Here is a 14,291-nt window from a genome sequence, read left to right as displayed (position 1 = left end):
GCAACTCTGCTTTCTCATGAACTGGCTTTTTTTTTTTTTTATATAGAAGGGCAGTTTCCTTTTGCAGGTGGGTAGCTGTTTTCTCCTAAGCTGCCTTCAGTTTTATAATCTTACGTGACCTAGATGGAGGGAATTGAGCATTTTGCCTTTTCTCTTCCATCTGGGTGATTCATTGAGGGCAAATTGGATTTTTGCTTTTGTATTTTCAGGTATAAAGCAGGTGTGCAAGTGCTGGGCCCTGATTCTTTATAATTGGGAAAAGGGAAGGTGGATAGGTTTTGTGAATCCATGATAATGCTACATTTCATAAACAATTACATGTATGTAATTGTACTTTCGACGCTTCTATATTCCCATGCATGAGAATAGGATTGCCTTAAGTATCAACTTAAAGGTGAATTTTAAATGCCTATTGCTCGCCAAAACCAGGAGATATGTGCACAATTTGGGCCGGCGCATGCCAAGCGGATTTTGAAAGCCGCCGGGATATGTGCATACTTGCCGCTACACACACAAATGAAAAGTAATGGGGTGTGGTCTGGGCAGAACATGGATATTCCTGGACTTTACCTTGATATTAGTGCATAAATACTTACACACATAGGTGCGTGCTGGGTCCCCTGCTGCGTAACTTTACTTCTGCTATGGATGACAGGCAAGTTATAAAATAAAGATAAATAGACAGATCAGTGGGTTTTTAAAGTTTGGAGTTGTCACGGGAGAACGGAGGATATTAAACTAGGAGGGTTTGGAAGTCCTATTCCTTACCTGGCGAACCGGGAAATCTGGCAATGGCTTTGGCGCACGTGTCTTTTAAAATCCCCCCACTTTCGCAGTAGATGCAGCATAGGCACACATCCATTTAAAATTGCGCACATGTTTGTGCACGGTCAAGCTATTTCATAACAATGCCCGCATATAGGCGTATATGTTATAAAATAGCTGTGTCCCTGGGCATGGGCCAACCAATGCATGCATTAGTGCGCTCCCGCACCAATTTAAAAGTTACGGTTCCAGTGAAGATTACTAAACAGGTCCTTAGAAAAGCAACTTCCACAGAAGAGTACCTAAATTATGGTGTTGCTGAAACAGAGCCAGCTTAAATCAGGATTGTTAGTAGACTAAGAGGTAAGAATCTTCATCCCAGAAGAAAAGGAAAAAAAAATAAGATTACAAACGTTTAATCAGCATAACTTTCAAAACTAGCCCATAGTATACCATCTGTGTATAAATGGGCGTGCAGAGATTTATGCTAGTATTTTATAAACTGTGTGGTGTAGGATCCTCACAGTTTATAAAATAAAATATATTTCTGCCTTAAAAGTACATGCATATATTTGTAATGCAGGAATACACAAATTTCTCTAACCATTTTAAAAAAAAAAAAATAAATAAAAATACATGCTTATACTTCACATGCATAATAATTGTAACAATTCACATATAATATCCCTGAATTAATTGTGTGAGCAGGCATATTTTTAAAAGAATGCATATACTCTGCTTTTGAAAATAATTTCTTGCATGCATGCTTGGAATTGCCAATTTGTCAATACTTTCTTGAGTTCACCCAGACCCCCGACACTTCACCCTGAGCTCTCCCACCAGTTCACACAGACATCTCATCTAAAAACTGCAGATAAGACAAGTCAAATTTCAGTTACATTAATCAATTAGAAGACGTAAAAGTATTTGGACAAGTTTGGTAAGAACATAAGAACATAAGAAAATGCCATACTGGGTCAGACCAAGGGTCCATCAAGCCCAGCATCCTGTTTCCAACAGTGGCCAAACCAGGCCATAAGAACCTGGCAAGTACCCAAAAACTAAGTCTATTCCATGTAACCATTGCTAATGGCAGTGGCTATTCTCTAAGTGAACTTAATAGCAGGTAATGGACTTCTCCTCCAAGAACTTATCCAATCCTTTATTAAACACAGCTATACTAACTGCACGAACCACATTCTCTGGCAACAAATTCCAGAGTTTAATTGTGCGTTGAGTAAAAAAGAACTTTCTCCGATTAGTTTTAAATGTGCCCCATGCTAACTTCATGGAGTGCCCCCTAGTCTTTCTACTCTCTGAAAGAGTAAATAACCGATTCACATCTATGCGCATCTATGTGCATATAGGGGCAGATTTTAAAAGATGCACTGATTTTATAATTTGTGTGTCGTGGCGCACATGTTATCAAATACGATGCCTGTGCACATATGTGGGCGGGTGGTTTAAAAAAAACAAAATGCATGACATGATCGGGCCATTCCCAGTTTCCTATCCCCCTATCTACTCTTACTCCCTTTTCCCTTCTCCTCCCCGACCCTTAACCTCCCTGTAAACTATTAGAATTGTTTTTGTTTTAAAACTTACTTCATTTTCGCTGGTGAAGTAAGTTCCGTGTGCCAGTCGGCTGCTGTCGTGCGCTTCCCTGGGACAGGGCCTAATGGCTGCTGTCTAGACCTCGCCCCTTGCTGGCCCCTTTCAAAGAGCCCAGCACTTCCTTGCTTACCGGGAGACACAAGCGTGGCTGGACCATTTAAAAAAAAAATGCTCTGTGCACGGCCCAGCCAAGCGCGTCTCTCCCAGTATTTGCGCACGCCAGGTTCTGAAAATTTACCCGATACTGCTTAAAACAGCTACTTATATGCATACTTCTGACCCCTCCCTCAGTACGCCCCTAAACCACCCCATTTTCGCCTGTTCACATTTACTGCAAGTAAATGCAACTTTATGAACCCAATCCCCACATAAGTCTTTGAAAATTACTGTCAATAAATTTAGTGTTCCCTGTACGTACCTGGATCAGTCCAGACAGTGGGTTATGTCCCCAATCCAGCAGATGGAGTCAGCACAAGCTTTGAGGGGGCGTATCCATATATACTACTACCCCCTCTGCAGGAGTTCAGTATCTTCTGACTCCAGCAGATGCGAGTAGGGGAATCAGGCTTCCCCTCCTTTTCCTTTTTCTTCACTTTCTAGCTTGATTATGGCTTGTTGTTGTCTTTTTCTGTGGATCAAGTTTGTATCAAGTTTGTATTAAGTTTAAAAAAAAAAAAAAGGCAGAGTTCTTTCAACTTCTGGGGAGTGGCTTATCTTCCTTGTCTCTTCTCTGCGGCCTTGCTGTTTATTTCTCGTTGCAGCCAGGGGTAAGTTTGTTTTTTTCCTTTGTAGTTTTTTCCTTCACAGCTCAGCCCCCGGTGCCCGCGAAAGCCGGTGGAGCCGGCCTCTTCGCTCTTTACTCCCTCACCCGCGGCCATTTTACAGCTCCTCATGGGCTGCTGAGCCATTTAGGGAAAGATGTCTGGGGCGGGTCGTGTGGCCGGGAAGGCCCCCCCCGCGGCACCCTCCTCTATTTTCGGACAGCGGGCAGTGCGGGCCGACCAGGCCCCCCCGCAGCGGCGCTTTTGTGCGCGTGGCCCCCCCGTGGCTTTTTCTTTTCTCCTACAGCGATCCCGATGCCGCGGCCGTCCCGCTGTGCGGCCTGCGGAGACCCGGGGTCCCGGATTTCCCGGGAGGGCATCTGTGCACGATGCCTCCCCGGGGGGAAGGTACCTTACAGTCCCTGACTGATTTCTCTTTTTTGCCCGGGCGGCGCGGGCCGGCCACTCCGCCATTTTTGGCGGGAACGGCGGCCATTTTACATTCTTAGCGCCCTGAGGCGCAGGCCACGAGGGGGAACGGATCCCTGGAGGACTCTACCAGCGGGGGTGTTCCCCCGATTTTGGTGTAGGAACCAAGCACCCAGAGCCAGGGAGCAGGAACCACGCCGCCCCCGAAGCGCACCCGAGCAGGCCGGGGTTCTCTCCGGAGTTTATCCTGCTCATGCATACCGCTTATCTGCAGGGGCTGGAAGCACCTGTGGGACCCCTCCCTCCTAAGATCCCTCGGATGTCACCCTCGACGCCGGCCCCCCCCGACCCTCCGGGAGTGGGGGCCTCCCGCCTTCCTACCCGGGTCCGATCCACGCCCGCGGCAGTGGGGGCGGTGCCAGACCCAGCGGGACATGGACTTGACCTCTCGGACGGGGGACAAGGGGACGGCACGCAGGAGGGGGATGATCCGCGTACCCTACGCCTCTTCCAGAGGGAAGAGCTGGACGACCTCATCCCGCAGATCATCCAAGAATTAGATTTGGACCCGCCACCAGACCCACCTGCCCCAGTAGCTCCCGCTGTCGTCACTTCTTCAAGGAAGGGAGATCCTGTCCTGGCGGCACTCCGGCTGAGGGCTCGGGCTTTTCCCATTCATGACTCGTTTTTACAACTTCTCACCAGGGAATGGGACACCCCGGAGGCCTCCCTGAAGAGCAGCCGGGCTATGGAAAAGCCGTACCCGCTCCCCGAAGATTTTCTGGACCTCATCAAGGTCCCAAAGGTGGACTCCGCAGTGTCGGCGGTCACGAAGAGGACGACTATCCCAGTGACGGGAGGTGCGGCGTTGCGGACACACAGGATCGTAAGTTGGAAGTTTTCCTTAAGCGGGTTTTCGAGGTCTCCGCTCTGGGTATGCGGGCGGTGATGTGCAGTTCGCTTGCCCAGCGGGCTAGTCTCCTTTGGGTGCAACAACTCCTCACGTCTCAGAACCTGCCGTCCAATGAGGCTGCCCAGGCAGATCGGCTAGAAGCCGCAGTGACGTATGGGGCGGACGCCTCGTACGACATTTTTCGGGTCCTCGCAAGATCCATGGTTTCGGTAGTGGCAGCACGACGACTACTGTGGCTACGCAATTCGGCGGCTGATACGTCCTCTAAGTCGAGTCTGGGCTCTCTTCCCTTCAGGGGCAAGTTCCTCTTCGGGGAGGATTTGGACCAGATCATCAAGTCCCTGGGGGAGAACGCTGTTCATCGGCTGCCGGAGGATAGGTTTCGACCATCCAGAGCATTTTCTTCTTCTCAGACCAGAGCCAGAGCGCAACGGCGCTACAGGGGATACAGACAGGCGGGCTCCCGGTCATCCGCCCCCAGGTCTCAGCCCTGGTCACGCTCCTTTCGCGGGCATCTGCCCGCACGCACTACTCCTGGAACCGGGAACCCCTATACCAAGTCTTCACAATGATGCCAGTCTCGCCCACTCCCCTGTCCCCAAGATTGGGGACCGACTAACGTATTTCTACGCGGAGTGGGCACGGATCACCTCGGACCAGTGGGTCCTGGATACCATAAAACACGGCTACGCATTGGAATTTGTCCGCCCCCCGCAGGGAAGGTTCATCTTTTCCCCCTGTGGCTTGGACCTCAAGAGAGGAGCAGTGCAGCTGACTCTGGACAGACTCCGGGAGATAGGCGGTATTGCGCTTGTGCCCTTCGGAGAGGTGGGCTCGGGCCACTATTCCATCTATTTCGTCGTACCAAAGAAGGACGGTTCCTTCCGGCCTATCCTAGACCTCAAGGAAGTCAACAAATCCCTTCGAGTCGTTCGGTTCCGCATGGAAACGCTCCGGTCAGTGATTGCGGTGGTGCATCGGGGGGAGTTCCTCGCCTCCCTGGACTTAACAGAGGCCTACCTGCACATTCCCATCCGCCCGGACCACCACCGTTTCCTTCGTTTCAAAATTCTGGACCAGCATTTTCAGTTCACGGCTCTCCCGTTCGGATTGGCGACGGCGCCGCGCACCTTCACCAAGATCATGGTAGTCGTGGCGGCAGCTCTCCGGAAGGAGGGCATCCTGGTTCATCCTTATCTGGACGATTGGCTCCTCCGGGCGAAGTCATTCGATCATGGACGCTCAGCGGTGACTCGAGTAGTACGGTTTCTACATTCCCTGGGATGGGTAGTGAACTTCTCCAAGAGCTCCCTCATGCCCTCGCAACGCTTGGGTTTTTTTGGGGGGCGACCTTCGACACCCTACTGGGCAAAGTTTTTCTGCGCCAGAACAAAGCTCAATCCTTGCGGTATCACACACGACGGTTCTCTGCGTTACCAGAGCCCACCTCCTGGGACTACCTGCAACTCCTGGGAGTGATGGGGTCCACCATCGACCTTGTACCTTGGGCTTTCGCGCACCTCAGGACCTTACAGTGGGCGCTCCTCTCCCGTTGGAAACCAGTATCGCAGGACTACCAGATGATTCTCCCACTCCCGCAGAATGCCAGGGACAGTCTGGGCTGGTGGTTGGATCCGCCGAACCTGGCCCGTGGCGTGTCCTTCGATCTGCCAAATTGGGTGGTGGTGACCACCGATGCCAGTCTAGCAGGCTGGGGTGCAGTCTGCGATCGAAGCGCCACGCAGGGGACGTGGTCCACGGTGGAGGCGAAGTGGTCAATCAACCGTCTGGAAACCAGAGCGGTCCGGCTAGCTCTGCGACATTTCCTCCCGCTTCTTCGGAACCGGGAAGTCAGAATCCTATCGGACAACGCTACCACCGTGGCCTACATCAACCGACAAGGAGGCACGCGCAGCCCGCGCTCGAGGCGGCGCTGCTGATGCAATGGGCGGAGCGTCATCTCGTCCGGCTAGCGGCCTCGCACATCGCCGGTGTGGACAACGTCCAGGCGGACTTCCTCAGTTGTCAACTGCTGGACCCCGGAGAGTGGTCTCTCTCCGACAAAGCGATGCAACTTCTCGTCCATCGGTGGGGGGCCCTCCACTTGGATCTGATGGCGTCCGCTCTCAACGCCAAGGCTCCACGCTTCTTCAGTCGCCGGAGAGAGCGCAGCGCGGAGGGAGTGGATGCCCTGGTCCTCCCGTGACCGCCACATCTTCTGCTCTACGCTTTTCCACCATGGCCCCTGGTGGGCAGGATGCTCCGCAGAATAGAAAGCCATCAGGGGACCGTGGTTTTCATCGCCCCAGAATGGCCCAGGCGACCCAGGTTTGCGGACCTGCTACAGCTGGTGATCGACGGGCCAATCAGGCTGGGGCACCTCCCCCAGCTCCTACATCAGGGCCCGGTATTTTTCGAGCAGGCAGAACTCTTCTGTCTTGCGGCCTGGCTTTTGAGAGGCGCCGCCTCCGGCGTCGGGGCTACCCGGAGGCGGTAGTATCCACGCTATTGCGGGCACGAAAGACATCGACATCGGCGGCCTATGTTCGAGTCTGGAAGGTGTTCGAGCTGTGGTGTACCAGCCAGGCCACGAGACCCGCTAAGGCTTCTGTACCTCAGATCCTTCAGTTTCTACAGGCGGGGGTGGAAAAAGGGCTCACCTATAATTCACTACGGGTTCAGGTGGCCGCCCTTGGTTCGCTGTTGAGCGATGGGGGCTCTCTTCTACAGTATCCTGACATTGCTCGTTTTCTCAAGGGTGTCAAGCATATGCGTCCTCCGTTACGGAACCCTTGTCCCTCCTGGAGTCTTAACCTTGTGCTTCGCTCCCTGTCGGGACCACCGTTTCAGCCGCTGCGCAGCGCAACGATAAAGGATCTCACTCTCAAGACTGTATTTCTTGTGACCATCTGTTCCGCTCGACGCATCTCGGAGCTGCAGGCTCTGTCGTATAGAGAGCCCTATCTCCGTTTCTCCGACTCTGGAGTTTCGCTTCGCACCGTTCCCTCCTTCCTTCCGAAGGTGGTTTCTGCATTCCATGTGAACCAGACGGTGGAGTTGCCATCCTTCTCTTCCTCAGAGCCGAAGTCTCTCCGTCTCTTGAATGTCAAGCGCACTCTGCGCCTCTATCTGGAGGCTACAAATGAGTTCCGGACCTCTGACCATCTCTTCGTACTCTGGGCCGGTCCTAAGAAGGGGTCTCAGGCCTCGAAGACTACCATTGCCAGATGGCTGAAGGCCGGCATTGCTGCTTCCTACATTGGGGCGGGTCGGACTCCCCCACCCGGAATCGTAGCGCATTCTACACGTTCTCAGGCGGCACCTCGCCTCTTCAGTCTCTGGACACTTTGGCGAGCAGGTTCTCCGAGCAGGCCTCGCAGGACCCCACCCGATTTAGGGAAGCTTGGGTACATCCCACTGTCTGGACTGATCCAGGTACGTACAGGGAAAAGAAAATTATTACTTACCTGCTAATTTTCGTTCCTATAGTACCATGGATCAGTCCAGACGCCCACCGCGTTTGGGTTCTTGATCCTGCTCAGCTCTGCGCTACTTCTTGCTTGCAGTGTTCTGTGTCTTCACAGTCGTTTCTTTTCGCTGTTTTTCACAGCTCCCTACAAGTTGGTAGGATGTTTGCAGTTACTTGTTGCGGTTACAATTGTTTTCATTATCTGTTTCCACAAACTTGATCCTTCGGGGGTTTCTACTCTGGCTTTGATATACTCGATACTGAACTCCTGCAGAGGGGGTAGTAGTATATATGGATACGCCCCCTCAAAGCTTGTGCTGACTCCATCTGCTGGATTGGGGACATAACCCACTGTCTGGACTGATCCATGGTACTACAGGAACGAAAATTAGCAGGTAAGTAATAATTTTCTTATAACTAAAATGGAACAGCAAAGTGTGAGAGAACTCTTCATGACAGTGCCAAAACAGTCCCCAAAAACTGATTCTTGTGGTGAATGGTTGCCATTAGTTAAAAGTGGAGGTCTGGGCTCCAGAATCATAAGTTTGAGAATCTCTTTGGAGTAGCACACAACAGCTTACAGTATAAATCCATGGCAATTGACTGTTACAGTTCAGTAATTATCTTGCTTTAATGTTTAAATCTTTATTGTTTTTTAATCAGTTTTGCTCAGAAGGAAGGGTTTACCTGTCAGTTTTGGAGGATACTGGCACATGGTTAGAAAATCAGTTTCTCCCATTTCTCCAGACCAATGGAAATGAAGAAGCATTTTCAGAGGAGCAGTTTGAAGTTTCACAGCTAGTAACTGAGGTAACATCTTCATTTAAAACAGTGGTTCTCAACCTTTCTAATGCCGTGACCCCGCAATACAGTTCCTCTTGTTGCGGTGACCCCAAACCAAAAAATAATTTTGGTGGCTACTTCAAAACTGTAATTTTGCTACAGTTATGATTCGGAATATAAATACCTGATATGCATTATGTATTCTCATTGCTACAAATCAAACATAATTATACATTGGGGAACAGTGTGAACTACATCTTATAGTGGTCTCATAGTATAAGACCGATGTAGTTCACATTTTTAAATGTATGGTGCTTTGTGTAAGTGTAAGCTGCTTTGTGTACTGTGTAATGATTACACACAAAGCACCTTACACTTACACAGTATTGTGTGTATGGTGTGTGTACTGTTTTTACATTATTAACCTTTTTTACACCAGCAGGCTGTCTCGCAGGCTCTCTGCCTCTTGCCTCTCCGCCTCCTAGGCTTCTGTCCTCCGGCGCTTGCTGCGTCCGCCCACTGATGACGTCAGCAAGCGCCGGACACATGTAATTTATTTATTTATTTATTTATTTATTTATTTATGGATTTTATATACCGGGAGTTCCTGTATACAATACATATCACTCCGGTTCACAGTTAAACGGTAATAACTACTGCCGTGTGGCAGTTTACATGGAACAAATCAGAACTTGATCTAATAAGAATGAGCGAACCAACTAACTAGTTTCAACTTTTAAACAAATAAAAAATAAATAAAAAAGGCAATATATATGTAATGCGCTGCTATGGACTGTGGAGTGTTCCCCCTGCTTCCCCCGCCCCTTAGGCCCCGGACGGATGATGCAATCACGTCTGTGCATGCGCGCAGGCATTCAGTTTGGAACGCGCATCCATAACGGCGTGCGTTCCAGCTGAATAGCGCTGCTGCAGACGGTAGCGCGACTTCTCAGCGGCTAAAGCCATCAGAAATATGTATTTTCCGATGGCTTTAGGTGACCCCGGTGTTTTGGTCGTTCGACCCCCGCCGGGGTCGCAACCCACAGGTTGAGAACCGCTGATTTAAAACATTAAGATTTAAAAATTATCTTGGTATGAACCTGTCTGTTTTTCTGACAGTGATACAGTATTTCTAGATATTATTGTTTGTACTATTAAATAAAGAATTTTGTAATTGTATGTAAATACTTTATCGTATCCTGAAAAGGGCATTTGAACCAGTGCTTTTATATGCTAATATGTCAAGGAATCTCTTGAAAATATGAATATTTTAGAGTACTGTAAAAGTATAATATGCCATACATCATAGAATACAGATTCCAGAGTTCATTTTCAAAAAGCATAAGGGAGGTATGGTCTGATTTTCCTGTGAAAGACAAAAAGAAGAGGGTATGAATTTTTTATTTTAACTGATAGGATTCAGTGGGTGCTCATGGGTGACTATTCTTGTGCTGAATTTTATAGGGCTCCTCAGGGCTCTTATTTCACCTTTTTACTTTAATTAGTATTTATTTCCACTAAGTGAATTGTTATGGGCTTTAGGAGTTCATTTATTCTATGAAGATGATTTACAATTGTATTTTCCATTAAGTTATGATCGTACAGAGATTCTAAGGCAAGTAGTATAATGTATGTCATTGTTTCATCATTGGCTGTCTGAAAACAAATTACAATTAAATGCCTCAAAATGCAAAGCTTTGTTGATTAGCTGTTGGAAATCACACAACTTGACTTGGTTGTTGGGAAAGACATTCAGATCTCAGTCAGAGATCAGGTTAGGGGACCTTGGGGTTATTTTAGATAGTTGATTTTATTATGGTCCCACAGTTTAAGCATGTCTTTGATGTATTAGTGTTTGGTCAAGCAAGCTAGATCTTTTTTGAATGGGGACCAGACCATTGTGTTGGTCCAGAGTTTTGTTTTATCTTGCCTGGGCTACTGCAGTAGTCTGAGATTCCAAACAGGTATATTCATTGTTTATTGCTATGCAACAAGCTGCTGCAAGCATTATTACTGGTACAGCATATAGGAAATATGTGCCCTCCCATTTTAAAACGGTGACACTTGCTTCCTATCAAGTTTGTATTCATTTTTAAATTGTTTTTAAAATTTTTGCATAATGAAGAAACAGCCTGTCTTTGTGCTAGTCTTCAACTTTATAATCCCAGTAAGATCTTTCCATTCTGCTCAAGCAGGTTCCTTGTCTATTCTATCATTACAGGAAGTTCATAAAATGCACTTGTGATTGAGCTTTCTATTGTATTGGTCCACATTGTGAAAAACGTACCACAAGATGTTAAATACAGGATTAGTTGCAGTTTGATGGGATAGTTGAGACTTTTCTATTCAATCTAGTTTATTAGCTGCTGCACAGCAAAACTAAATCATTTACTTGAGAAGTCAATTTTTAAATATTTATTTTTATATTTTATTTAAAAATGTTTTATTGTTGTAGACTGCATTTAATTGTTTTACCCCCGCTTAGGTGGTTGATACAAATTAAGCAGGCTAAAATTCAAATAATATATCCATATTCAGCCTCTATGCGGCTGTGCTAATTAGCCATAACTGGCTAACTTTAGAACAGCCCTATGGCCCAACAGAGTTAGCTGCAGAAGGCAACTAGCTAACTATGAATATCAGTTAGCTGGTTAAATTAAGCAGCTAGCTCTGCTCCTCCCATGCCACAATCTTATCTGGCTAAATATAGCCAGGTAGGCCATTCGCTTTTGCATATGGATTTCTAAATAAATAAGAATCTAGGGATGAATAAACATTTTTTTTCTTAGAAAAAAGTACACCAAAAGTATATCTTTTTTTAAAGTCTTGTAGTGTCTGGATTATAATCCTCTATTGCAAATATGATAGAGAATACCCCATGCTGCAAAGTTCAAACCAACTGCCAGAAACCATGAGACTTTCAGGGGAGAATGTATATTTTCTCCTAGGACAAGCAGGATGGTAGTCCTCATATGTGGGTGACATCATCAGATGGAGCCTGGCACAGAAAACTTTTGTCAAAGTTTCTAGAAGCTTTGACTTGCACACTAAGTATGCCCAGCATGCCATTGTCCATGCGAGGTCCCCCTTCAGTCTCTTTTTCCGCAGTGCAGTTGCCTCGTGGTTTGTGGAGCTCTGCTTCATTTTTGCATTTTGTGCTTGAAAATTGAATTTGTCCCCATTCCACCGTCAAATCCCCCTTCACGGTCAGTGCCTCCTTGGCCTCGTCCCCCTCCTTCAGTCCTCGCCTCATCAGACGTTCAGTACGAGTAGCACTGCAGAGCTCTACGGAGCATCGAACTGCCCGCACCACCGGTTCCCATGCTGGTGCCTCCGCTATCTATTGTTGCACCTCTGTTCGAGCGTCTGGACAATCCTGTTAGGCGCCCTACCGATGCAATTGGTGCCCAAGGGACCTTTGGTTACCCGGCGGCTACCAATACCCCCCTGCAGAGCGATCCCTATCATTGGATCCGAGGAGGAGGAGGACTCTGTCGGTGCCGCGTTCCTGAGGCCTCAGTTCCCCCGAGCCTTTATTTGGACCCTCCGGCCTCCCACGGCCTTCGGTCCCATTGATGCCAGGGGAACCATCGATTCCCTCAGTGCCTTCGAAGCCATCAGAACCCAGGGCTGGAATGTGCCGCGATGGCCTTAGCGAGGAGGAAGGGCCCATATGTCCCTTGGGGGAATGACTCCTCAGAGTCTTCATCCGAATACTCAGACAACCCCCTCTCAGCCTTCCCCATCAGAGGAAAGGCATCAGTCTCCCCCAGAGGATCTCTTTTGGGGGATTCGTCAGGGCCATGGCCGAGATTATTCCCTTCTAACTACTTACAGATGAGGATTGCTGGCATAAGATGCTGGAAGTGCTCCAGTTTGTCGACGCTCCTAAGGAAATTGTGGCAGTTCCCATCCATGATATCTTTTAGGACCTTCTCCTTCGGATGTGGGAGCACCCGATCTCCATATCTCCCCTCAATAGGAAGGCAGATGCCATCTATTTGGTACAGCAGGCCATGGGATTCGAGAGGCGGCACCTCCCCCACCAGTCTGTGGTAGTGGAATCCGCCCTTAAAAAAAAAAGCCAGGTGCCACCTATACCCCTGCCTCTGCCCCTCCTGGACGAGAACATAGGGAGCTCGATGCTCTGGGCAGAAAGGTCTTTCAGGGTACTATGCTCATCACCCATATTACCACCTACTAGTTGTATATGACCCAGTACAACCGGAACCTGTTGAAACGAGTCCAGGATCTCACAGGGAGCCTGCTGCAGCAGCAGCAGGAGTCGCTCTTGGCTATTGTCCTGCAAGGTTTAGAGGCTGGAAAACATAAGGTGAGGTCCACCTACGATGTGTTTGAGACTGCGGCCCGAGTAGCCGCCATGGGCATTGACGCCCATAGTATGGCCTGGCTCAGGGCTTCTGACCTCTGTCCGGAGGTGCAGGAGAAGCTGGCTGACCTCTCCTGCACAGGTGACCACCTCTTTTGGGAGAAGGTCCGGGATGCGGTGACGCAATTGAAGGACCACCACAAAACCCTCTAACAGCTCTCCGCTAGCGCTTCAGACGCCCCGTCTGCCAGGAAATCTTCCAGGTCAAGTTCCAAGAAGTCCTTTTACAGGCAGATGAAATATTATCCTCCAGTCTCTTGAGCTTGCACGCTGCACACTAGCTCCAGGGGCTTCTCTCATCAGCGAGCACCCAAGCTTCAACCAGAGCCCCACAGAAAGCCCTGACTACGAGATTTTGATTGGTGGCAAGGCAGCATGAGTCAACCGAGTATATGCCTGCCATCGGATCCTCCAGTAGGAGCCAGGCTCATCTGCTTCGCCCATCACTGGGAGGACATCACTTCGGACTGATGGGTCCTTATCATAGTCCATCAGGGGTACCGACACAACTTCAGACGGCTCCCAGAGACTTCCCCAATGTCCATCGTGGGGTTCGTCACACAGCAGGTCATACTTCGGACAGAACTCTGTCCTTCTCTCAGCAGGAGCGGTATTTATTTTATTTTATTTTTTTTTTATACTGGTATTTGGAGCAAGCCATCATATCGGTTTACAGTAAACACAACTAACTAATATCGTGCTACATTCAAATAAAATAACATTAAAATTAGACATAAAAATGTTAAAACTTAAATCATTACAATCTTATAATTATAAAACATGAAAAAACAAAATAAAATCACATAAACATAAAATCGGATTTGTAGGACAACTCATATTTGTGGGGTTCCAGTGGAAACTGATGTAAATTAGTTATACTCAGCCTTCGCCGTCTTTGAATGCCTGTTTAAAAAGCCATGTTTTAAGCATCTTTTTAAACTGTCATGTTGGTTTCTAGCCTTAGTTCTGTTGGGAGTTTATTCCAAATTTTGGGCCCTGCTAATGATAGAGCTATGTCTCTTACGGAGGTCAGTTTTGCTGAGGACAATGAAGGGATGGATAGACCTTTATTCGATGATCTTAAATTTCTTTGTGGTGTGTGGAGCCATATATATGCATTCAACCATTCAACTTTTTCTCCATGAATCGCTTTGTGCAAAATACTTA

General features: G+C 48.2%; 1 protein-coding gene across 3 annotated transcripts in view; it reads left to right on the top strand.

Annotated features, from left to right (window-relative positions):
* NCAPG2 (non-SMC condensin II complex subunit G2) overlaps nucleotides 1-14,291 on the top strand; it is a 327,980-nt gene that overhangs the window by 220,915 nt on the left and 92,774 nt on the right. For all 3 annotated transcript variants that reach the window (XM_029588506.1, XM_029588507.1, XM_029588508.1), the window contains one exon: nucleotides 8,615-8,761. In XM_029588506.1, coding sequence (XP_029444366.1) covers nucleotides 8,615-8,761 — 147 coding nt within the window. The remainder of the gene's footprint in view (nucleotides 1-8,614; nucleotides 8,762-14,291) is intronic.

This window comes from Rhinatrema bivittatum, chromosome 2 (assembly GCF_901001135.1).
Source record: "Rhinatrema bivittatum chromosome 2, aRhiBiv1.1, whole genome shotgun sequence".
Classification (NCBI taxonomy): Eukaryota; Metazoa; Chordata; class Amphibia; order Gymnophiona; family Rhinatrematidae; genus Rhinatrema; species Rhinatrema bivittatum.
This window is presented reverse-complemented; position numbering and strand designations above follow the sequence as displayed.